The 21,486-nt window shown below is 38.9% G+C and overlaps 6 protein-coding genes across 11 annotated transcripts; 1 reads left to right on the forward strand and 5 right to left on the reverse strand.

The window, feature by feature from the left end:
* Positions 1-4,925: 4,925 nt before the first annotated feature.
* LOC112186377 (deoxyhypusine synthase) lies at positions 4,926-7,324 on the forward strand. 2 transcript variants are annotated; one of them, XM_024324764.2, is made up of 7 exons: positions 4,926-5,086; positions 5,198-5,424; positions 5,511-5,897; positions 5,991-6,077; positions 6,337-6,442; positions 6,528-6,763; positions 6,942-7,324. In XM_024324764.2, exons 2-7 carry the CDS (start codon positions 5,230-5,232, stop codon positions 7,020-7,022), a joined length of 1,092 nt encoding a protein of 363 aa, XP_024180532.1. In that variant the 5' UTR covers positions 4,926-5,086; positions 5,198-5,229; the 3' UTR covers positions 7,023-7,324. The 2 variants fall into 2 exon arrangements, with proteins under 2 accessions (XP_024180532.1, XP_024180533.1); XM_024324765.2 differs by having other exon boundaries at positions 5,515-5,897.
* Positions 7,325-7,569: 245 nt separating this feature from the next.
* Positions 7,570-9,444, reverse strand: LOC112186379 (probable caffeoyl-CoA O-methyltransferase At4g26220). 2 transcript variants are annotated; one of them, XM_024324774.2, is made up of 6 exons: positions 9,284-9,444; positions 8,835-8,931; positions 8,673-8,752; positions 8,288-8,432; positions 8,084-8,218; positions 7,570-7,987 (listed from the first exon to the last, which is right to left on the reverse strand). In XM_024324774.2, the coding sequence occupies exons 2-6, from the start codon at positions 8,892-8,894 to the stop codon at positions 7,697-7,699; spliced, it is 711 nt and encodes a 236-aa protein (XP_024180542.1). In that variant the 5' UTR covers positions 8,895-8,931; positions 9,284-9,444; the 3' UTR covers positions 7,570-7,696. The 2 variants fall into 2 exon arrangements, with proteins under 2 accessions (XP_024180542.1, XP_040371044.1); XM_040515110.1 differs by lacking the exon at positions 9,284-9,444 and adding an exon at positions 9,050-9,210 and having other exon boundaries at positions 7,697-7,987.
* An 880-nt stretch (positions 9,445-10,324) lies between these two features.
* LOC112186378 (probable caffeoyl-CoA O-methyltransferase At4g26220) lies at positions 10,325-12,159 on the reverse strand. Of its 2 annotated transcripts, none has more exons than XM_024324768.2 (6): positions 11,991-12,159; positions 11,610-11,687; positions 11,437-11,516; positions 11,049-11,193; positions 10,842-10,976; positions 10,325-10,746 (listed from the first exon to the last, which is right to left on the reverse strand). In XM_024324768.2, the coding sequence occupies exons 2-6, from the start codon at positions 11,667-11,669 to the stop codon at positions 10,456-10,458; spliced, it is 711 nt and encodes a 236-aa protein (XP_024180536.1). In that variant the 5' UTR covers positions 11,670-11,687; positions 11,991-12,159; the 3' UTR covers positions 10,325-10,455. The 2 variants fall into 2 exon arrangements, with proteins under 2 accessions (XP_024180536.1, XP_024180538.1); XM_024324770.2 differs by having other exon boundaries at positions 11,610-11,789.
* A 2,053-nt stretch (positions 12,160-14,212) lies between these two features.
* On the reverse strand, positions 14,213-16,522 carry LOC112186380 (probable caffeoyl-CoA O-methyltransferase At4g26220). 3 transcript variants are annotated; one of them, XM_024324776.2, is made up of 6 exons: positions 16,264-16,522; positions 15,717-15,811; positions 15,554-15,633; positions 15,208-15,352; positions 14,946-15,080; positions 14,213-14,713 (listed from the first exon to the last, which is right to left on the reverse strand). In XM_024324776.2, exons 2-6 carry the CDS (start codon positions 15,774-15,776, stop codon positions 14,423-14,425), a joined length of 711 nt encoding a protein of 236 aa, XP_024180544.1. In that variant the 5' UTR covers positions 15,777-15,811; positions 16,264-16,522; the 3' UTR covers positions 14,213-14,422. The 3 variants fall into 3 exon arrangements, with proteins under 3 accessions (XP_024180544.1, XP_024180545.1, XP_024180543.1); XM_024324777.2 differs by having other exon boundaries at positions 15,717-15,821; XM_024324775.2 differs by having other exon boundaries at positions 15,717-15,825; positions 16,264-16,521.
* A 406-nt stretch (positions 16,523-16,928) lies between these two features.
* LOC112186384 (probable caffeoyl-CoA O-methyltransferase At4g26220) lies at positions 16,929-18,123 on the reverse strand. The gene is given in 5 exon segments (XM_040513202.1): positions 16,929-17,150; positions 17,153-17,292; positions 17,294-17,406; positions 17,649-17,783; positions 18,064-18,123. Coding segments are annotated over 5 exon segments (480 nt in total). The 3' UTR covers positions 16,929-17,118.
* A 694-nt stretch (positions 18,124-18,817) lies between these two features.
* Positions 18,818-21,060, reverse strand: LOC112186383 (probable caffeoyl-CoA O-methyltransferase At4g26220). The gene is made up of 6 exons (XM_024324781.2): positions 20,871-21,060; positions 20,328-20,413; positions 20,165-20,244; positions 19,822-19,966; positions 19,582-19,716; positions 18,818-19,343 (listed from the first exon to the last, which is right to left on the reverse strand). Exons 2-6 carry the CDS (start codon positions 20,385-20,387, stop codon positions 19,053-19,055), a joined length of 711 nt encoding a protein of 236 aa, XP_024180549.1. The 5' UTR covers positions 20,388-20,413; positions 20,871-21,060; the 3' UTR covers positions 18,818-19,052.
* Between the last annotated feature and the right edge of the window lie 426 nt (positions 21,061-21,486).

Genomic DNA, 21,486 nt, shown 5'->3' on the forward strand with positions numbered 1-21,486 from the left:
TGTCATGTGGACACGAGTATGGCACCAAGACTAATACCATATCGCCCAGAGGCGGAGCTCCTTCGGATCTACATGGTGCGTTCATACAGTAGGGGATATGGGAGGTCTGCGGCGCCTCCTAGTGAGGAGCCTGTTTGGTATGGTGTGGTTTGTAAGGTCTGTGAGGAGGAAGTATGTACCACCCGAGATTATCCTAGCTTGAAGGATAATCATTGGTTGCAAAAACATGCTTTGATGCACAGTGAGTACTTGTCTATGGATGGCCCTACAATACCAGAACCAGATTACTACAAAGAGCTGCTGAACCCTGAAGGCCTTATCATGCATGATGATGCACCACTGCAGGAGGGATTCGTAAAGATTTGTCGGAGGTGTTGGTCTGAAAATTGTAGCAGCGGTGACTACAGATCTTTTATGATGTATTGTGATGTTTGTAATGAATCTGGTACCCACCTGTCTTGGAATTGTCCGACAGGAAATTGGGAGCCTGGACGGCCGCCTACACCGTGCAACCGCTCGGACTGAAATATATGGGTGCCTGAGTTGCCCCAAGTTGTATGCATGGTCTAAACCCTAAATTTAATGTGTCTTGTTAACTTGTGATACCCAAGATTCTAAAATTAATTTTATTTGCATATTATATTATTGTTTAGTGATAAGAAATTATTAACAAAAAATATCTAAATAATTTTATTTGCATATTATATTATTGTTTAGTGATAAGAAATTATTAGCAAATAATATCTTTCTCGCATAAGAAAGATTATGAGACCACAAGAAAATAGAATAAATATTTTCTTATTATTTCAATAGATTCGAGATGTGAATAAAAGAATAGAATATAAATTAGTTATTTCGATTAAATGAAGAAATTCACTACTATTGATTTTATCAATGTGTATTCGAAGAAATTTAAATGAATTCTATCTTCATATAACAGATATATGTAGGTCTCTAAGCCTACACGTACTATTATTTTCTTGTTGACACATAGCAAATCTAGAGAGGAAGGGAAAGGTCGAGAGTCTTCGGGGAGGCAAAAAGAAAAAGAGAGAAAGAAAAGGGGGTAGGGGAAGTTCTAGAGCGAGGGGAGACAGAGAGGAGGAAAAGCTTCCTCTCGCTGCGGGAAAACTCAATAATGTCTCTCTTCTCTCACTGATACGTCGCCAAACCCATACTTGCAACTCTATCTCTCATTAGTCTTGTCTCTCCTCCAATCACTCCTCATTGCTAGGGTTCTTTAACATCATCTCTAATCTTCTTCTTCAAGAGAGGAGCTAGTTTTTAAGTTCATAGGTAGAAAAAGAAAGGGTGCTGAGATCTAGATGATAATGTAGTTATTGTATAAGAGATAGATCGTGGTAAGCATAATTCCAGTTCACCTCAAATGCTGATTATTTTTTTATTAATTCGGGTTGGGATGGTCCATAACTTATGAATATGATTTGAAATAATCTATGAGATTGTTAGAGTCATGTTGTTTGATTGTTTATTTTTATTCGGATGACAATGTATCATTATAGGTGGATTATGCGTAATCAGTATATGATATCGAGCTTGCTTTTTGTGACTCGATCAATTTATGATTGATTGTTTAAAATATACAGAGGAGGCATAGGGATTGATCAATGTGTTCGATCTTTTCATGTATTTTACCCATAGCACAGAGAAGAAAGTCTGCCCATCGAATCTCAAAGTTGTGAAGGACATTGTGACATGATAGCAAATGCAAGCAGTTGATTTATGTTGCCAGTGTGATGCATGGTACAATATCAAGTAGCTATTAGGTTAGGCTGTGTTCAAAATTTGGAGTTTCGGAAGTGGTGTATTAATAAGTTGTTATTCAGACCCTATATATGCAAGAATTAATGTACGCAGTGATGATTTCATCCTCTCTACACGCTTTCCATGGAAGCTTCCAACTCGCGCTGCAGTAGAAATGAACAATTAAAAGAATGAGAGAAACTTGAATTTTTATCGTTACTGTATAAATCACATATGAGATGAATTCAAAAATGAGATTACTATTTTTGCTTATCATTCACTGGCAATTGTGCATTTCTTTATGATCGATTTTATGAGAGACTTGTGTTCATGAGTCATTCCGTCCGTGACCCATCGATGTGGAAGACAACCTTGGGTGATCTCACATTTCTTACGGTGCGGGGTCTATGAATTTTTTTATTTTATTTTTCCCCTTTGTGTGGCATTTCACTCAGAGAGTTGAAGGAAGATTGTGTAATAAGCTGTTCAGAAGGTGATTCTTACAATCATTGTGGAAAATGTAATCGAGATAACATGGTAAGTTTTACTCTATTTTTTTTACATATATATTTTTTTTAATAAAAGGCGGTGCAGCTGCCTCGCATGAAATTATCAAATACAACGGGGGGACATTGAGCTAAAACCCTTGATTACAATACGCGAATATGTTGAAATACTATTATGAGTCTCTACTAAACAATTGTATTCAATTAGGCACCAACTAGCAAAGAGCGGTTTACTGGCGACTCTATTTGCTTTGACACAGCAATCACACAACAGAAAGATAACTCGATCTGTAACTCGATTACAGCATATCATAATTTCTATACACACAGCTTTCTCCATCACGTTGCCATTGAAAAATACACCCAGTGACACTTAGTTTCACCCTTCCACTAAGAGGCAGCGACCATTTGACCAAGAAAGGAACTCGCCTCCTACTTAGAGCAGACGCGTAACTACCACCAATAAAGGAACTCTAATATCTTAAAGATTGACCGGAAATGATAGTTTAATAAGGAAGACATACCTATTTCATTAAGGGAACAATTATCCCTAACAGGACATAGTTTAGGAAAGCTCTTTGCATATTCAATATAGAATTAGGAATCTTTATAGGAGGTTCTTAAATTCTTGTATGCCTATATAAAGGGACTCGAGCCTTGCTCTATCTTATACAGATTTAATATCTCACAATGTGATTGCATTCAGAAGATTAATTAAAGGGGAAATGATCATTTACCCGATTTTAGGCTAAAAATTGCCCACTTGCTCCACCAACTGTTTTTTAACCCCATTTACCCAAAACACTCTAAGGGATTATTTCCCCTTTACCCAATTAATTCTTTTTTCTTTTTTTTTGAGACTTTTTTGCCCTCTCCTTCTTTCTCACTTAGAGAGAGAAGTCACCTTCCACCTTGCTGTGCTCCGGTGACCAGAGGCCGGCGCGGTCTCCGGCGACAGGTGACCGGACTCCGGCGAACGGTAACCGGATTCCGGCGACCGATGACCGGAATCCGGCTATTATTGCCCCCCAGTAATCATATTACTGCCCCCAGTAATCATATTATTGCCTTCCAAAAATCATATTATTGTCGTCCAGTGAATTGTATGAACTCCCAAAACCAAAATGAATACACTACAGGCACAATTGATCAATTTATAATCATATTACTGCCCCCCAGTAATCATATTATTGCCCCCCAATACAAAGTCCAACGTCTCTACTGCCCCCCAATAGACCACCAAAAATGCACCATTTTGTAAGATTCACAGATAATTTGACTTTAATACACAGAAAACAACAGGTAATTTATCAAAACACCACACTATAGTGATCCCTGTCCCTCGTATCAAAGTCTACTGGTGGCCAATAATGTGTCTACTGCCCCCCAGTAGACCATCAAACAAACCCCACAGTTACATTGCAATGTCAGATTACTCACATTGTTGAACAGATAGTAGATCATTGGCCTCCAATCCAATAGACATTCAAAAAAAAATGCTGTTCCTTGCCAAAAAAAGAACTGAACAACAATTCTTAAAAAAAAAAAAATAACGCAGCAACCAGAGTAATGTCACTCCTCCGGCGACTCCAGCATCGATTTGCTAAGGGCACCCAGTCGCTTGGGCACCCAACTCATCCAAGACAGCCCACTACCCCCACGTCCACCACCTGCTGCTGCACCGAGCACTGACACAGCAGCCCATCCCCGCGCGGCCCCTGCAAACCCAGCAACGCACGACAGCTCCACTACCATACCGGATCACCCACGTCTCCGGATCCACACCGACGCCGTCGAACAGACCCAGTCGCCGAGTTCTTAGGCGCCGGAATAGCTGATAAGAACGACATCACCGACAAAGGCAGCGCCGGTGAGACCTCTGAAGCTTTTCGTTGCCGCCTCTCTTCTTCATCATCGTTGTCGTCTTCGTCCAGAAGGGAGCAGCGATTTCCTGCATCACGGAGATCTCCATGACGCCGAGATCTCCATCCCCAATCGACCGCCTTATCGATCAACGTCCATTCGTCGTCCGGCGCAGATGGTGGTGAACTCACATCTTCGAGACCGATGGTGGTTGGTGGACTCGGCATCTTCGTGGCTTGTAGTGGTCGTTGAGTCGGCTTGGTAGGGGAAGGAAGAGAGAGAGAGAGAGTCTGGGAGGAGAAGGGGAGTCTGAGAGGATAGAGTTTAATAGGGGGCAATACTGTCACTATAGGTTAGATTGGGTAAATGGGGTTAATAAACTCTTGGTGGAGTAAGTGGGCAATGTTCATGCTGAAATTGGGTAAGTGGTCACAGCCCCTTAATTAAATGCCAACTTGATTCTAGAAGAGCCGCCGATTCCAACTGCCGTCCATGTAAGAGCCATACTAGATCTGACCAACTGTCCATCATACCTCCTATACGTTCATGACAATCCATCATTGTCTCAATAGAGTATTTCAAATGCCATATTTTGCCCTCTTCCCTGTCATTTAGAAAAATTGAGTCACTATTTTTTTTATTTTTTGGTAAGATGGAGGCCTAAAAAAACTCAAAAACAAGAACACTAGCTTAAGCATTACAAACTCAAATCACTATTTATTTTTTTATTTTTAAATTTCTGAATGATAACTATTTTCTTTCTTCTCAAATAATAATAATAATAAAAAAAAACTATTTTCTTAAAATTATAAACATTTCTTCTTCTTTCAGTGTAGAACCTCACAACCGCCGGTTCCTTTTCCTTGCTCTTCGTTCCAAGGCGTCACTCTGTCAGCTCCTCTATATAGCCGGACCACTCTTTGCCGCCGCATCTTCAGCCGCCGCCGTCAGCCGTAAGTTTCTCTCTTCCACCTGAAATTCAACTCGCCGCTGTGAAAAGCAATTCAACTTGTTAAAGACGATTCCTTTACTTGCTGCTTTGGATTTCTTGCTCATAATTTCAGAGATTCTACTTCCAAAACCCTAGCGAAAAGCAATGGAAGACGGTAAAATCGCAAGCGTGCACTCCACAGTGTTCAAAGAATCAGAGAATTTGCAAGGCAAATGCAGCGAAATCAAAGGCTACGATTTCAACGAGGGACTCGATTACTCTCGTCTCTTCGGTTCGATGATCACTACTGGTTTCCAAGCCACCAATCTCGGAGAAGCCATCGAAGTCGTCAACCAAATGGTAAAATTTTCTCTCCCCGAAATGCCCCTGTCAATTTGATTGTTTTACGGTAATGTCGTTGTGATTGGACTGGTGGGACTGTGTAGCTAGATTGGAGGCTGGCAGATGAGGCTGTAGCTGAGGATTGCGGTGAGGAGGAGAGGGATGGGAAGTTTAGGGAGTCTGTCAAGTGTAAAGTGTTTTTGGGGTTCACTTCGAATTTGGTTTCGTCTGGGCTTAGAGATGTGTTTAGGTACTTGGTGGAGCACCATGCGGTGGATGTGGTGGTCACAACTGCTGGTGGCATTGAGGAGGATCTTATCAAATGCCTTGCGCCGACTTATAAGGGTGATTTCGCTCTAGCAGGGGCGTATTTGAGGTCCAAGGGATTGAATCGTATCGGTAATTTACTGGTTCCTAATGATAACTATTGCAAATTTGAGGATTGGATCTTACCGATTTTCGATCAGATGTTGAAGGAACAGAATGAACAGGCATGTGCCCTTGTCTTTTTATTTTTTTAAATGTGGTTTTTGTTGGGGGGTTTAGTGGTTTTGGGTTGTGATTGAATGTTTTTGTTTTAGCAGAATGTGCTGTGGACGCCATCTAAATTGATTGCACGCTTGGGGAAGGAAATAAATGATGAAAGATCGTATCTTTACTGGGCATACAAGGCAAGTTTCAACCAATTCAACCACTTTATCTTTAGCTCTATACACTGGTATTGTTTGATTGGCTTAAAGTCTAAATCTGCTTGGATAATCACATTCATAGACGCATAGTTTTGTGGCATTGTAATCAGATGAGTTGTTTGAATGGCAATGGTTATATTGCGGCCAGTCCACTGGTTTCAGTTGTAAGGGCTTCATCTCACCGTTATAGGGGTTGTCTGTGCAGTAAGAACTGATTATTTTTCTTTTGGATGTGTTCCAGAACAATGTCCCAGTTTACTGTCCATCCATAACAGATGGCTCATTGGGAGACATGTTGTACTTCCATTCTTTCCGCAGCCCAGGTCTGGTTGTTGACATAGTGCAAGGTATGTTGCTTGTCACATTGTTTCTCCAGCTGATAGTTAGTAGCTTGAGAAACTCAACTCACAAAACAGCTTGCCCTTTGAACAGATATTAGGGCCATGAATGGTGAAGCTGTTCGTGCAGGTCTGAGGAAGACTGGAATGATCATCCTCGGAGGAGGCCTGCCCAAACATCACATTTGCAATGCTAATATGATGCGCAATGGTGCTGATTATGCTGTGTTTATTAACACTGCACAGGAGTATGATGGTAGTGATTCTGGAGCTCGTCCTGATGAGGCTGTCTCCTGGGGGAAAATACGGGGTTCTGCCAAAACTGTTAAGGTGTGTTTAGTTTTAGCCATGTCCTAGGTTTGCACATTGCCTTTTAGCTTTGGTTGCTTGCTTCATAATAATACATATTCACCCACCCTTCAATTCTTTTTACCCTATACCTTGCATGCTTGAGTCTTATCATCGTCTATTCTGATTTATTTTCCTTCCTTTTTCTTGGTTGAACCAGGTGCACTGTGATGCAACAATTGTTTTCCCTTTTCTGGTTGCTGAGACATTTGCAAAGAAAGTTAGCAAGACTACGACCTAGAATTTCATGAAGATTGGTTTAGAATATACTGTTATAGTAGGTCATGGTAAACCTGTTAACTGGCTGATGATTGCCATTTTGAGGTTGTATGTTGTTTGCAAGATAGGGTTAGGCATACCGCATTGCATGATTATTATTAGAATCAACACATTTTCCCCCATATGTTGTTAGTAAGTGCCTTGGTTTTGGTATGTCCTTAGAGGCTGAGATGACAAACTGGGGGCAATTACTTTCATTTGTAACGAATTTGTTCCATTTCATGTTCCAAATCCTACATGAATGAGAAGCTGATTTACTTCTAGCTATCTTGCTTAAATTCCCAGGTTTTTATTCAAATTATTCTGCCATTAAGGTGATTCTCAGAGGACCAGTTCTTCAATTAGGGACAAGGCTAACCTTTTCTGTACCAATTTGTGTTTAATAACCTTTGCTCAAAAAAGCAGCAATCACACCAGCAATATATTATTTCATTAAAATTTTGGCTTCAGACAACTTAAAACTCAAAGCATGTGAAATGTTACATCAATCTCCACAATTAGGTTTTCACTTTCAGGAAGCAATCACACCAGCAATATATTATTTCATTAAAATTTTGGCTTCAGACAACTTAAAACTCAAAGCATGTGAAATGTTACATCAATCTCCACAATTAGGTTTTCACTTTCAGGAAGAAATCAGTATAGTCGCCTACAAACTGTGATCCCATCACCCAAAGAAGCATGCGAAGTTTGGACACGAGTATCAGCAGCAAGTAACTTGTTGAGCTCTATAGTATACTGTCTGCCTGGTTTCATGTGTTCTGGAGTCGACTCAATAGGCATTACAACTGACCCTCCCCAAAGAGTGTTATCATACACAGCTATACCTCCCACCTTCAGCAGCTTCATTAGTCTCTCATGGTAATGCCAATAGTTAACCTTGTCCGCATCGACAAAAGCAAAGTCAAAACTTCCTTCATTTTCATGCTGCAAGCCATCCACAAACCATGAGAAAGACAATGTCACAATCATGGTTTTTGCAGTTTAACCATTCGGAGTTTTAAAAAAATTCGTGATACTTACTTGTTCCAATAGCTTATCAAGAACTGGCAGCGCCTCAGATTCAATGAGGTCAATTTTGTGCTCAACACCAGCTTTCTTTATGATTGGAAATCCTATTTGATCATATGGCTCACGGTTTACATCTATGGCTACAACCTGCAATAAGGTTTTCTTTTTAGCTTAGCATTATAGGATGCCTCAGGTACTAATTAAATAGTAACAGACCTTGCCATCCTCAGGAATTGCAAGAGCAGTGAGGAGAAGAGAGTATCCAGTAAAAACTCCAACTTCAATCGTCTTCTTTGCATCTACTAGCCCCAACAGCATGGTCATCAACTGGCCTGCATCTGGTGCAGTAGCCATCTCAGCCCTGAAACATACCAAGCTAGTAATCTTCCTCGATACAATTTGATCAAGTGATGCTCAAGAGTTGCCAATATGGTATCAAGAGTCTTGATGAATTCGAGATGCGGGTTACCTAGCTAGGCTATCATTTAGTTACAACAGTATCAGCTCTTTGTACCATAGCTATTTAGCTCATTGGTGGCGAAAAATGTAATCAGGTAATGTGTAACAACACTGTAATCAAAATGATAAGCGCGGTGATTACCTGGGGTGGCTGGCAGTGGCATCCCTAAGCTCCTTGAGATGCTCCGGTTCACGCGGATACACACTAGTCTCCAAGATATACTGTCACATTAAACAACAATGTTAATGGGAACAATATAAACAAAAATATCATAGCAAAAATTGAGAGTATGAGACACTGTACCTGATACAATTCATCATTCTGCAATAGTCCCTTTGATACCTTTTCCGTGTTGTGCTCCATTTCTCTCAGACAATATTCACAATAAAATTCTGATAATCTGCGAAACAGATATTAGCGGTTAATTCAAAACAACATCATCATTGCAAGTGAACTTCAAGGTCAAAAACTCATTGGAATGAAGAACAGACTCCTAAACAATAATAACCAACTATAACCTGTATAATTCAATGAACAGAGAAAATAAGACTACTACATATAACTCATTTTGATCCCGGCCAACTCTCTCACTTTCCGTACTACGAATTAATCAGAAAGTTACAATCTTGGGTTAAAAAAAAGAAAAAGAAAAAGAAATTGCAGTCTGATTCTTCATCCAAATATGCAGCTTCATCATCAATCAGAATTCAGAAGTAATGGATTCGATTATGGCAGTGAGAGAGAGAATGTACCAGTTGGAAGAAGATGCTTGAATGGGATCGCAGAGAGTCAACGTCACATCTATACGTTTTCGACGAGTCGAAGATTCTTTGGGCACCAACCACAACTGACACATTTTTCACTGTCGTACAACACCTCCTTGTTGGTATCAGTGTACGACTTTCCTTTCACTGCCGTGCACGGTACTCATTTGGTCATATTTATGACTTGTCTAAGCTGGTGTTTAAAATTTAAGCAAAATTTAAGGTCATTTTTTATGCATCTTCCATAAATCACAGCAATGGTGTACTACATTACGTACAACTTCACGATCAGAAAAGTTACAGTTTTATTTCTAGGTAAACGTAAGGCTGTCAATGGGTTGTGTTGGCTCAAGGTATTTGTCATGTCGCAAGATATAAACCCAAACCTAACCCATTTAATAATCGTGTCAAAAATTTAAACTCAAACCCAACCTATTTATTAAACGGGTTACCCGTTTCCAACCCACTTAACTCATTTAATAAATATGTCGTATTTTGTTAGATAAAATGACTTATTTAAGCATTAAAAATGGAACCCATTTAACTTAAAAAAATATATAAATTGATTAAATTCACTAAAAACTCCAAAAGACGAAAAATATAAATAATTATATATAATTTATAAATAATTAAATCCAATAATTAAAAAGTGAAATATTTTAAATTGTCTAATCTTATGATCAAATACTTCAAACGTCCAAAGTTTCAAGAAGAAACATAGCACAATTGGGTTATACGGGTTCACTTCGTGTTGGCGGGTTGACCCGTGGCTGACCCATTTATTAAATGGGTCATGGCGGGTTGACCCACCACCGACCCGCTTTTTAATCGTGCGGGTTCAACCCGCTTTATTTCGTGCGGGTTTCGAGTCATATTATCGGGTCGTGTCGGAATTGACAGCCCTAGGTAAAAGTCATTACGCCATTAAGGTGATTGTTAGAGGATCAAGTCTGTATCAGGAACATGCATGCCTAAACTTTTCTGTACCAATTTGTGTTTAATAACCTTTTCTCAAATAAAGCAGCAATCACACCAGCAATATATATTTATTTCATTAAAATTTTGGCTTCAGAAAAACTTGAAAATCGAAAGCATGTGAAAATAGTCAAAATACTACATCAAGCTTTACATGTAGGTTTTCGATCACTTTCAGGAAGAAATCAGTACAGTCGCCTACAAACTGTGATCCCATCACCCAAAGCAGCATGCGAAATTTGGACACGAGTATCAGCAGCGAGCAACTTATTGAGCTCCATAATAGACTGTCTGCTTGGTTTCTTCCATTCCGGAGTCGACTCAACAGGCATTACAACTGTCCCTCCCCAAAGAGTGTTATCATACACAGCTATACCTCCCACCTTCAGCAGTTTCATTAGTCTCTCATGGTAATTCCAGTAGTTAACCTTGTCCGCATCGACAAAAGCAAAGTCAAAACTTCCTTCATTTTCATGCTGCAATCCATCCACAAACCATGAGAAAGACAATGTCACAATCATGGTTTTTGCAGTTTAACCAGTTGGAGTTTTAAAAAATGCGTGATACTTACTTGTTCCAATAGCTTATCAAGAACTGGCACGGCCTCAGATTCAATGAGGTCAATTTTGTGCTCAACACCAGCTTTCTTTATGATTGGAAATCCTATTTGATCATATGGCTCACGATCTACATCTATGGCGACAATCTGCATGTAAGGTAAGGTATTCTTTTTTAGCTTAGCATTACAGGATATATCAGATAATAACTAGTAACAGACCTTGCCATCCTCAGGAGTTGTAAGAGCAGTGAGGAGAAGAGAGTATCCGGTAAAAACTCCTACTTCAATCGTCTTCTTTGCATCTACTAACTTCAATAGCATGGTCATTAACTGACCTGCATCTGGTGCAGTAGCCATCCCAGCCCTGAAAAATACCAAGCTAGTGTTCCTGATCCTCGACACATTTCAATAAAGCAATGCTAGATAGTGGTCATTTTGGCTTGATTATCAATAGTCGTCATGAAATTTCAGATGCGGGCTATCTAGCTAGGCTAGGCTATCACATAGTAAACAAGAAAACTACATGAACCACAACTATTTACTTCATTGTGAAATTACCTGAATCAAAATATTATACACAGTAACATAAAAAGGGTTATATAATTACTCGGGGTGGCTGGCAGTGGCCTCTCTCAGCTCCTTGAGAAGCTCCGGTTCACGCGGATACACGCTAGTCTCCAAGATATACTGCCACATAGTTGAATAACAGTGTGAATGTGAACAACCTAGACACTGAAAAACAAAGCAATAGTTGAGAGAATGAAGATCGACATATGATACCTGATACAAGTCATCACTCTGCAATAGTCCCTTCGATACCTTTTTCTTGTTCTGCTCCATTTCTCTCAGAATATATTGCTGATCCAAACATTTCACACATCCAACGTATAATCAAGAACTAACAACAGACGCCTAAGTGAAGATTTCGAAGTACTGTTTGTGATAATCGTTCAAACAATTCTATGAACAGAGAAAATCAAACCCCATTCTCATTCATACATTCAAATAATTCTTAAGTTACAATCTTGGTAATCTTTCATGATTTCGCTATATGAAAGAATAAAACTTTCAAAAACTGCAGTCTGAACCTTCATGCATGTATAGTTTCATCGTCTTTTGAGAGTGACGACTTCCATTATGAGTGAGAGACAGAGAGAGTACCTGAAAACGAAGAAGACGATGGGATTCGAGTTTGACCGAGCAGCTAGTTGACTAAACCACGACTCTGCGCCTTGAGATTGCAGCGATCGAGCGGTTGAATTCCGATCCTTTCTTACAACGTTACGTTTGGACGAGTCCGAGGAGGATTTCTCGGGACTATTGACAGATTTTCCTTGTTGGGATGAATGCACGCGTCATTTGCAATGCCGTTTTATATAGAGGGCAGGGATCACGTGAACGTCACTGTTGTAACTCATACTAGAAGAATCAGAGTAATTATTCTAAATTTTTTTATATAAAAAAGTCAGAGTAATTACTGTATTACGACTTTACATTTAAGTAAAGATAACTGGTGTTTGAAATTTATGGTCATTTTGATAAAAGGTAACGCATAAAATTACAATTAGAGGAGTCAGATTTTCATAAAATTACAGCAGTTACTTTATTACAACTTTTATATTTAAGCAAAGGTAGCCGGTGTTTGAAATTTAGACAAATTTTTGGTCATTTTAATGCTATCATCAACTCGACAAAACACTAACAAAACAAAACGCATAAAATTACATTTAGAGAAATCGGATCCGCATTAAATTACAACGACTTATTTATTACAACTTTACATTTAAGCAAATGTAGCTGTTGTTTGAAATTTAAGCAAACTTTCGGTCATATTAATGCGATTATCAACTGAGCAAAGTAGTAACAAAAGGAATCGGATGCATCTTCCATAAAACCCACTTTTATAGCATTTCACAGCAAGGGAGTAGTCAACTACACGTTCACAAAAGTTGTACAAATCTCACAAGCAAAGGTCGATTGTGAAGTGTTATTCTGTACGTATAGCTTAACATATATAAGATGATTTCAACAGTGAAGCCAAAGTTCTATGATTCGGCAACAAATCATCATCCCATCAGCCACAGAACCACATGCGAGATTTGGATTCGAGGATCGGATGCAATAACAAAGTTAAAATCATTGATGCAATCGAATAATCCTGCACGATGAAATTGACTAGCTAGGTGCAGTACCCATCCCAGCCCTGAAAAATACCAAGCTAGTAATCCTCCTCGACAAAATCCAATACAGCAATGCTAGGTACTGGTCATTATAGCTTGATTATTAAGAGTCGTGGTAATGGAATTTCAGATGCAGGCTATCTAGCTAGGCTATCACATAGTAAACAAGGAAACTATATGAACCACAACTATTTACTTCATTGTTGGCTAGGAACGTAATCAGTAATATGTGGTACTTGTGAAATTACCTGAATCAAAATATTATACAGTAACATAAGAAGGCTGATATTACCTAGGCCCTTGGGTGGCTGGCAGTGGCATCTCTCAGCTCCTTGAGAGGCCACATTGTTGAACAACAGTGTGAATGTGAACAATAATCTAGAAAACGAAAAACAGAGCAATAGTTGAGAGAATGAAGACATATGGTACCTGAATACCTGATATAAGTCCTCACTCTGCAATAGTCCCTTCGATACCTTTTTCTGTTTGTGCTCCATTTCTCTCGGGAAATATTGCTGATCAAAACCAATTTACACATCCAACAAATAAGTAATCAAGAACTGTATAGCTTTAGAGGAACATAGAAAATCAGACCCCATTCTCATCTGAAGAAGTCTCCCTCTCTGTACTACTGAGCCTAAAGTTACAATCTTGGCAATCTTTCATGTTTTCCCGATCTAAAGGACTAAAAACTTCAGAAAATTGCAGTTCATGCATAGACAGTCTCATCATGTTTCTAAATACTGAATAAAGAGAAAGTATCTGAAAACGAAGAGCCTGAGTTTGCAGCGACCGAGTGGTTGAATTCCAATCCTCTATTACAAAGTACAAACCTTACGTTTTCAACGAGTCTGAGGATTTCTCGACCCACCAACCTTTACCAATATCGACAAATATTCCTTGTTGGTAGGAGTGTATGACATTGTTTGCCTTGCCGTTTTCATTAGTATTGAGAATTCTGAGACATGATATTACTTCATTACTATTCTCACAAGCAAAGGAAGCATGCTAAATGTTCCTTTTATATAGATCAAGCTACACACTTGAGATGTCTTAAGCCAAATCACACTATAATCACACCTATATATAGATGTAACCTTTTACAGGAATGTAGTACTTCATTACAATTTCATGATCAGAAAGTTAAAAGTTTTAATCTCACAACTCATTTGATCATATTTATGACTTGTCTAAGCTGGAGTATGAAACTTGAGCGAAATTTATGGTCATTTTTGATACATCTTGATAAAGCACACTATAGATATAACGTTTTACAGCAATGGAGTACTACAATATTACAACTTCACGATCAGAAAAGTTACAGTTTTAGTCACACGAGCAAAGGCATGTGAACTTGTGAAGTGTTATTTATGCAAGAGCAAGCTAAATAAGATTTCAACAGTGAAGCTAAAGTTATATGATTCTGCGACAAATCATGATCCCATCACCCACAGAAGCATGAGAAATTTGGATACGTGGATCGGCTGCAAGTGTCTTGTTATGCTCAATGGCTAGCTGTCTGCGCTGTTTCCTCGGCTCTGGAACTAACTCATCAGGCAACGCGACTGATCCTCTGCAGAGTGTGTTGTCATAGACAACTAAGCCACCCACCTTCAACAGCTTCAGTAGTCTCTCGTGGTAATTCCAATTGTTAACCTTGTCGGCATCCACATAGGCAAAGTCGAAACTGCCTTCATTTTCAGGCTGCAATAATCACCAGTCCACCCAAGAGAAGCAAATAAGTTGCTATAAGCTGCCATGTTAAACTTGAGATGATATGGTGGAGAATGTAGAATGGGATGGATAGATAAAATATGTTCCACAAAGTTCAGTAATGAAATGCACCAGTTCCTAAGGATTTTGCAATTTAACCACTACGGTTTTAAGAACTAAGGTTTAAAATCATTGCACTATACTTTGCTAGTTTGCTACTTACATGTTCCAATAGCTTATCAAGAACTGGAACAGCCTCAGATTCAATGAAGTCAATTTTGTGCTCAACACCAGCTTTCTTTATGATCGGCAAGCCTATTTGATCATATGTCTCACGATTTATATCCATGGCTACAATCTGCAACAAGGTATTCAGAACCATAAATAGTGTCAGATCCATGTAAGATCACCATTGACTAGTTTTCGACACGGTCCTTTTTTAGACTATCATGACAATGAGGCAGATTGAAAACTTATAAACTGACCTTGCCATCCTCAGGAATTGTAAGCGCAGTGAGTAGAAGAGAATATCCCGTGAAAACACCAATTTCAATTGTCTTCTTTGCATCTATGAGCCTCAACAGCATGGCTAGTAACTGAGCTGCATCTGGTGCAGTAGCCAATCCAGCACTGAAAATTAACAAAGCTAATATTAATCCTCTCCAATACAATGTGATAAGAAAATTATCTATCAGTCATCACACACTAACACTAAACTGTATCCCAAGTACTGAATGTTTTAGCTCAATGAAACTTTAGATGCAGGCTAGCTTAGTATAAATGTGACTTGGTCGTCAAAATGAAATGCACTAAGCTAAGAAGGCTGATTACCGAGGGTGGCTGGCAGTGGCATCCCTTAGCTCCTTGAGAGGCGCTGGTTCACGTGGATACACACTAGTCTCCAAGATGTACTGCCACATTGTTAAAGACCAATGTTTAGAAATTCAACCAAATAAAGAAAACATAGCTGAAGCTCATTAGATTAATATAGTACTTGAGATAATTCATCACTCTGCAGCACGCCCTTTGAGATCTTAATCCCTCTTGATTCCATTTCTTGAAACCCTTCACAATAGAGTTCTTTATAGTCTGCAAAGAGCTAGCTAGGAACATTAAAACAACCAATTGTTTACACCCGGTAATGGACAAGAAACTTGATGGATTAGACATAAATCCAATTTTACACAAAGACAGACAGAATTGCAAGTCATATTCAAGGCAAACAAGTCTTGGCATTAAGAACATACCACTACACAAAAATCTCAACGGTTTTAGAAGCAAACTACCATCTTAAGTATTTAATGAAGATCTTGAAGGCTGAACAGTCTCTAGGATTCACAAGCATAGTAAATTTACATGAACGGAGAAAATCAAATAGATAATCTCATCAATCTGAAAGCAATTGTCCATTATTCCCTGATATAATGACATTCTGGACTCTACTCATTAAACAATAAACAAGTATAAATACAGTTTGGATCTTCAGGAATTATGAATAGGTACAATTTAGCATTGCAGTTTGGATTAAAGTAAGAGAGTACCGGAAACGAAGAAGATGGTGGAGATCAAACGGCGAGTCTAATCAGAAATGAGCAAATTTAAGAGAAATTTAATTGCTTAATTGAAGTCGCTGATGATCACAAAAGAGAACACATATTTATACTACAAGTGTGAGCAAGCCTAGCTGCTATTAGACATTAAGATCACATGTGAACGTTAACAGAGATGTCAAGATGTGCAGTTCAATATGTGGTTTTGCTTGGTCTTCTAAGTCTGCAATGTAGCAACAAGCTCTGTCTGTTGTACAATTGGGTACGTGAGAGAGCACGAGTTGTCTCCAATAATATTGTCTACTGCGGCGAGTACAGTGTTGTCACTTGTCCTCTTGTGCAGGCTTGTAATCTTGTGATTTTGATATGCTAATGTTTTCCTCCTAGAAAAAAAAGAAGAAGAAGAGTTGGGAAGAAACACGACTCCCCCAATTATTGTGGACCGCCGCAAACCATCTGCTGATAACGACACTTTCACATTGCCACTCTTTGACTAGAGTAACTAACAGACAAGGTGTCGTTATTTATCATAGTGCTTGTTCATTTTCATGGACAGAATATTAGTTGAAAAGAGAGACCTGCTATATGATATGATATGGATCACCAGTCTTTGCCAGTGCCCTCCCACTTCTCAAAAATTTCGAATGGCGTAGATATAACAAAAGGAAACGGATGCATCTTCCATAAAGCACACTTTAGATATAACATTTTACAGCAATGGAGTAGTCAACTACAACTTCACGCTCACAAAAGTTGTACAAATCTCACAAGCAAAGGTCAATTGTGAAGTGTTATTTTGTATACATAGGTTTTTACATAAGTAAGATTTCAACAATGAAGCCAAATTTATATGATTCGGCGACAAATCATCATCCCAGACCCACAGAAGCATGCGAGATTTGGATACGAGGATCGGCTGCAAGTGTCTTGTTATGCTCAATGGCTAGCTGTCTGCGTTGTCTTCTCACCTCTGGAACTACCTCATCAGGCAATGCTACTGCTGCTCTGCAGAGTGTGTTCATAAACAACTAAGCCACCCACCTTCAACAGCTTCAGTAGTCTCTCGTGGTAATTCCAATTGTTAACCTTGTCGGCATCCACGTAGGCAAAGTCAAAACTGCCTTCATTTTCAGGCTGCAATAATCTCCACCCCCATAACACATTAGAAAGTAAAAAGATGCTGTAAGCCATGTTAAACTTGAGATTATGTGATGAGAATGCAGACTGTGAGGGATAATATCTTATGTTCATTCAAACCAAAAAGTTTAGTATATCCGGTTCACTTCTTTATGTAGGCCAATGTAAACAACATCAGTTTAGGCCTAGTTCACAATAATGGTTTTTTGCAGCTATGGTTTGAAATGTTCTATACTTACATTTTCTAATAGCTTATCAAGAGCTGGTACAGCCTCAGATTCAATGAAGTCAATTTTGTGCTCAACACCAGCTTTCTTTATGATTGGTAATCCTACTTGTTCATATGTCTCACGATCTATATCTATGGCTACAATCTGCAAGGTATTCAGAAATAGTGTCAGAAGCTAACCATTGACTAGCTTTCGACATAGTCCTATTTTAGACTAGCATGACAACATAGCAGATTGAAAAAAATTGTACTTGGGGTGGCTGGCAGTGGCATCTCTCAGCTCCTTGAGAGGCTCCGGTTCACACGGATCGATACACACTAGTCTCCAAGATAATTCTGCCACATTGTTGAACAACAACGTGACTGTCAACAATCTAGACACCGAAAAACATAGCAATAGTTGAGAGAATGAAAACATATGGTACCTGATACAAGTCATCACTCTGCAATATTCCCTTCGATACCTTTTTCTTTTTGTGCTCCATTTCTCTCGGGAAATATTGCTGATAATTGAAAAACAATTTACTCATCCAACAAATAATCAAGAATTGTATAGCTTTAGAGGAACATAGAAAATCAGACCCCATTCTCATCCCAAGAAGTCTCCCAATTCTTTGCTACTGAGCCCAAAGTTACAATCTTGGCAATCTTTCATGTCTTCCCGATCTAAAAGACTAAAACTTTAGAAAATTGCAGTTTATGCATATACAGCCTCATCATCTCCCATAATACTAAATTCCATTGTGAGAGTGAGAGAGAGAGAGTAGCTGAAAACATTCTCAAAAAAAGAAGAGAGTACCTGAAAACGAAGAGCCTTGAATTTGCAGCGACCGAGTGGTTGAATTCCAATCCTCTATTACAAAGTACAATCGTTACGTTTTCGACGAGTCTGAGGATTTCTCGACCCACCAACCTTTACCAATATTGACAAATATTCCATGTTGGTAGGCATGTATGACATTGTTTGCCTTGCCGTTTTCAATGAGGAGTATTGAGATTCTGAGACATGATATTACTTCATTACTATTCTCACAAGCAAAGGAAGCATGCTAAACACATGAGATGTCTTGAGCCAAATCACACCTGTAGATGTAACCTTTTACAGAAATGAAGTGTACTTCATTACAAATTCATGATCAGAAAAGTTAAAGTTTTAACCTGATAACTCATTTGATCATATTTATGACTTCTCTAAGCTTGAGTACGAAACTTGAGCAAAATTTATGGTCATTTTTGATACATCTTCATAAAGCCCACTATAGATATAACGTTTTACAGCAATGGAGTACTACAATACAACTTCATGATCAGAAAAGTTACAGTTTTAGTCACACAAGCAAAGGAAGCATGTGAACTCGTGAAGTGTTATTTATGCAACAGCAAGCTACATAAGATTTCAACAGGGAAGCTAAAGTTACATGATGCGGCGACAAATCATCATCCCATCACCCACAGAAGCATGAGAGATTTGAATACGTGGATCGGCTGCAAGTGTCTTGTTATGCTCAATGGCTAGCTGTCTGCGCTGTTTCCTCGGCTCTGGAACTAACTCATCAGGCAATGCGACTGCTCCTCTGACGAGTGTGTTGTCATAGACAACTAAGCCACCCACCTTCAACAGCTTCACTAGTCTCTCGTGGTAATTCCAATTGTTAACCTTGTCAGCATCCACATAGGCAAAGTCAAAACTGCCTTCATTTTCAGGCTGCAATAATCACCAGTCCACCAATGAGAAGCAAATAAGCTGATATAAGCCATGTTAAACTTGAGATGATATGGTGGAGAATGTAGAATGGGATGGATAGATAAAAATCATAAAATATGTTCAACAAAGTTCAGTAGTGAAATGCACCAGTTCCTAAGGATTTTGCAATTTAACCACTCCGGTTTTAAGAACTAAGGTTTGAAATCATTGCACTATACTTTGCTAGTTTGCTACTTACATGTTCCAATAGCTTATCAAGAACTGGAACAGCCTCCGATTCAGTGAAGTCAATTTTGTGCTCAACACCAGCTTTCTTTATGATCGGCAAGCCTATTTGATCATATGTTTCACGATTTATATCTATGGCTACAATCTGCAACAAGGTATTCAAAACCATAAATAGTGTCAGATCCATGTAAGGTCACCGTTGTCTAGTTCTATCATGACAATGAGGCAGATTGAAAACTTATAAACTGACCTTGCCATCCTCAGGAATTGTAAGCGCAGTGAGTAGAAGAGAATATCCCGTGAAAACCCCAATTTCAATTGTCTTCTTTGCATCTAAGAGCTTCAACAGCATGGCTAGTAACTGAGCTGCATCAGGAGCAGTAGCCAATTCAGCCCTGAAAATTAACAAGCTAAAAATCCTCTCCAATACCATGTGATAAGAAAATTATCTATCAGTCTTCACACACCAACACTAAACTGTATACCAAGTACTGAATGTTTTAGCTCAATGAAACTTAAGATGCAGGCTAGCTTTGTATAAATTGTGACTTAGTCGTCAAAATGAAAAGTTCTAAGCTAAGAAGGCTGATTACCGAGGGTGGCTGGCAGTGGCATCCCTTAGCTCTTTGAGAGGCGCTGGTTCACGTGGATACACACTAGTCTCCAAGATGTACTGCCACATTGTTAAAGACCAATGTTTAGAAATTCAAGAAAAGAAAGAAAACATAGCAGAAGTTAATGAGATCGACGATATACATGAGATAACTCATCACTCTGCAGCACTCCCTTTGCAATATTAATCCCTCTTGACTCCATTTCTCGAAATCCTTCACGGTAGTAGTCTGCAAAGAGGAACATTAAAAATTTAAAACCAACGTCCGATGGTTTACACCGGGTAATGAACAAGAGAGTAGATGAATTAGAGATCAATCCAATTTTACCCAAAGGCAGACATAAATGCAAGTCATATTCAAGGTCAAACAAGTCTTGGCATTAAGAACATAGCACTAGACAAAAATCTGTCTAGTATTCAAACCCGAAAACCTGTCTTGATCAAACAATTACGGTCGGATGCGATACACTTTTTATGGATAACTATTATATGTATTCTAACCTCACCTGTGCAAATCAACTAGGATACACAAACAGACATTTATGCCTGTGCATCTCATACAAACAGACTTTGACTACAAATTTATTGAAACCGTGGCTACTCTTAAGGAAATGGAACTTTGATTAAACCCAAATATCAATGAGTCATACACAAACAGAATCGATTAAACCCAAAATGACCCTTACTTCAGTTCAATTCCTCTAAGCGACTAAGCCCAAGGTATATTCAAGATATCTTGAAACAGGAGGCATCAGGCGTGGCCCACGTGGCCAGGGACGGAAGGAGTCGCGGCTGGACTAAGCATCACAGGGAGTCGCCGAGATTTTCAGACCGTCTGTGTGTCAAAACACCCAGTCTCTGATGGACTTATAAACACACTTGGTAGTTGGTATAAATATAATATATATATATATATATATATATATAAATTTTTTTTTTTTGGGCTACACCTATACTTGGTAACTTTTGGCCCAAAATCTCTCCTGGGCTATACAGCCCAAGAAGCCATCTACGTAGCTACGTCCCTGCAACTCTGCAAGCCTAGCTGCTATCAGACGTGATGTGAACGTTAATAGAGATGTCAAGATGTGTTTATGCTTGGCCTTCTTAGTCTGCAATGTAGCAACAAGCTGTGTCTATTGTACAATTGGGTACGTGAGAGAGCACGAGTTGTCTCTAATATTAATTGTCTTCTGCTACCAGTACTTTGTTGTTACTTGTTCTCTTGTGCAGGCTTGTAATCTTGTGATTTTGATATGCTAATAATGTCTTCATCTTATCACAAATAAATTTATTAAATTC

Source organism: Rosa chinensis, chromosome 2 (assembly GCF_002994745.2).
Source record: "Rosa chinensis cultivar Old Blush chromosome 2, RchiOBHm-V2, whole genome shotgun sequence".
NCBI classification, from domain to species: domain Eukaryota; kingdom Viridiplantae; phylum Streptophyta; class Magnoliopsida; order Rosales; family Rosaceae; genus Rosa; species Rosa chinensis.

What these genes read in the sequence shown, in the direction of transcription:
- LOC112186383 (XM_024324781.2), bottom strand. Translation starts at nt 20,387, where the DNA reads ATGGAGTCAAGAGGGATTAATATTGCAAAGGGAGTGCTGCAGAGTGAT. An exon ending in GCCACTGCCAGCCACCCTCG is followed by an intron (nt 19,967 to 20,164) that starts GTAATCAGCCTT and finishes GTTAATTTTCAG; the next exon opens with GGCTGAATTGGCTACTGCTC. An exon ending in CAATTCCTGAGGATGGCAAG is followed by an intron (nt 19,717 to 19,821) that starts GTCAGTTTATAA and finishes ACCTTGTTGCAG; the next exon opens with ATTGTAGCCATAGATATAAA.
- LOC112186380 (XM_024324776.2), bottom strand. Translation starts at nt 15,776, where the DNA reads ATGGAATCAAGAGGGATTAAGATCTCAAAGGGCGTGCTGCAGAGTGAT. An exon ending in AGAGTGATGAATTATCTCAA is followed by an intron (nt 15,634 to 15,716) that starts GTACTATATTAA and finishes ACAATGTGGCAG; the next exon opens with TACATCTTGGAGACTAGTGT. An exon ending in TTGATAAGCTATTGGAACAT is followed by an intron (nt 14,714 to 14,945) that starts GTAAGTAGCAAA and finishes TGATTATTGCAG; the next exon opens with CCTGAAAATGAAGGCAGTTT.
- LOC112186378 (XM_024324768.2), bottom strand. Translation starts at nt 11,669, where the DNA reads ATGGAGCAGAACAAGAAAAAGGTATCGAAGGGACTATTGCAGAGTGAT. An exon ending in GCCACTGCCAGCCACCCCGA is followed by an intron (nt 11,194 to 11,436) that starts GTAATTATATAA and finishes GGTATTTTTCAG; the next exon opens with GGCTGGGATGGCTACTGCAC. An exon ending in CAACTCCTGAGGATGGCAAG is followed by an intron (nt 10,977 to 11,048) that starts GTCTGTTACTAG and finishes CCTTACATGCAG; the next exon opens with ATTGTCGCCATAGATGTAGA.
- LOC112186379 (XM_024324774.2), bottom strand. Translation starts at nt 8,894, where the DNA reads ATGGAGCACAACACGGAAAAGGTATCAAAGGGACTATTGCAGAATGAT. An exon ending in AGAATGATGAATTGTATCAG is followed by an intron (nt 8,753 to 8,834) that starts GTACAGTGTCTC and finishes TTAATGTGACAG; the next exon opens with TATATCTTGGAGACTAGTGT. An exon ending in GCCACTGCCAGCCACCCCAG is followed by an intron (nt 8,433 to 8,672) that starts GTAATCACCGCG and finishes GGTATGTTTCAG; the next exon opens with GGCTGAGATGGCTACTGCAC.
- LOC112186377 (XM_024324764.2), top strand. Translation starts at nt 5,230, where the DNA reads ATGGAAGACGGTAAAATCGCAAGCGTGCACTCCACAGTGTTCAAAGAA. An exon ending in TGAAGGAACAGAATGAACAG is followed by an intron (nt 5,898 to 5,990) that starts GCATGTGCCCTT and finishes TTGTTTTAGCAG; the next exon opens with AATGTGCTGTGGACGCCATC. An exon ending in ATCTTTACTGGGCATACAAG is followed by an intron (nt 6,078 to 6,336) that starts GCAAGTTTCAAC and finishes GATGTGTTCCAG; the next exon opens with AACAATGTCCCAGTTTACTG.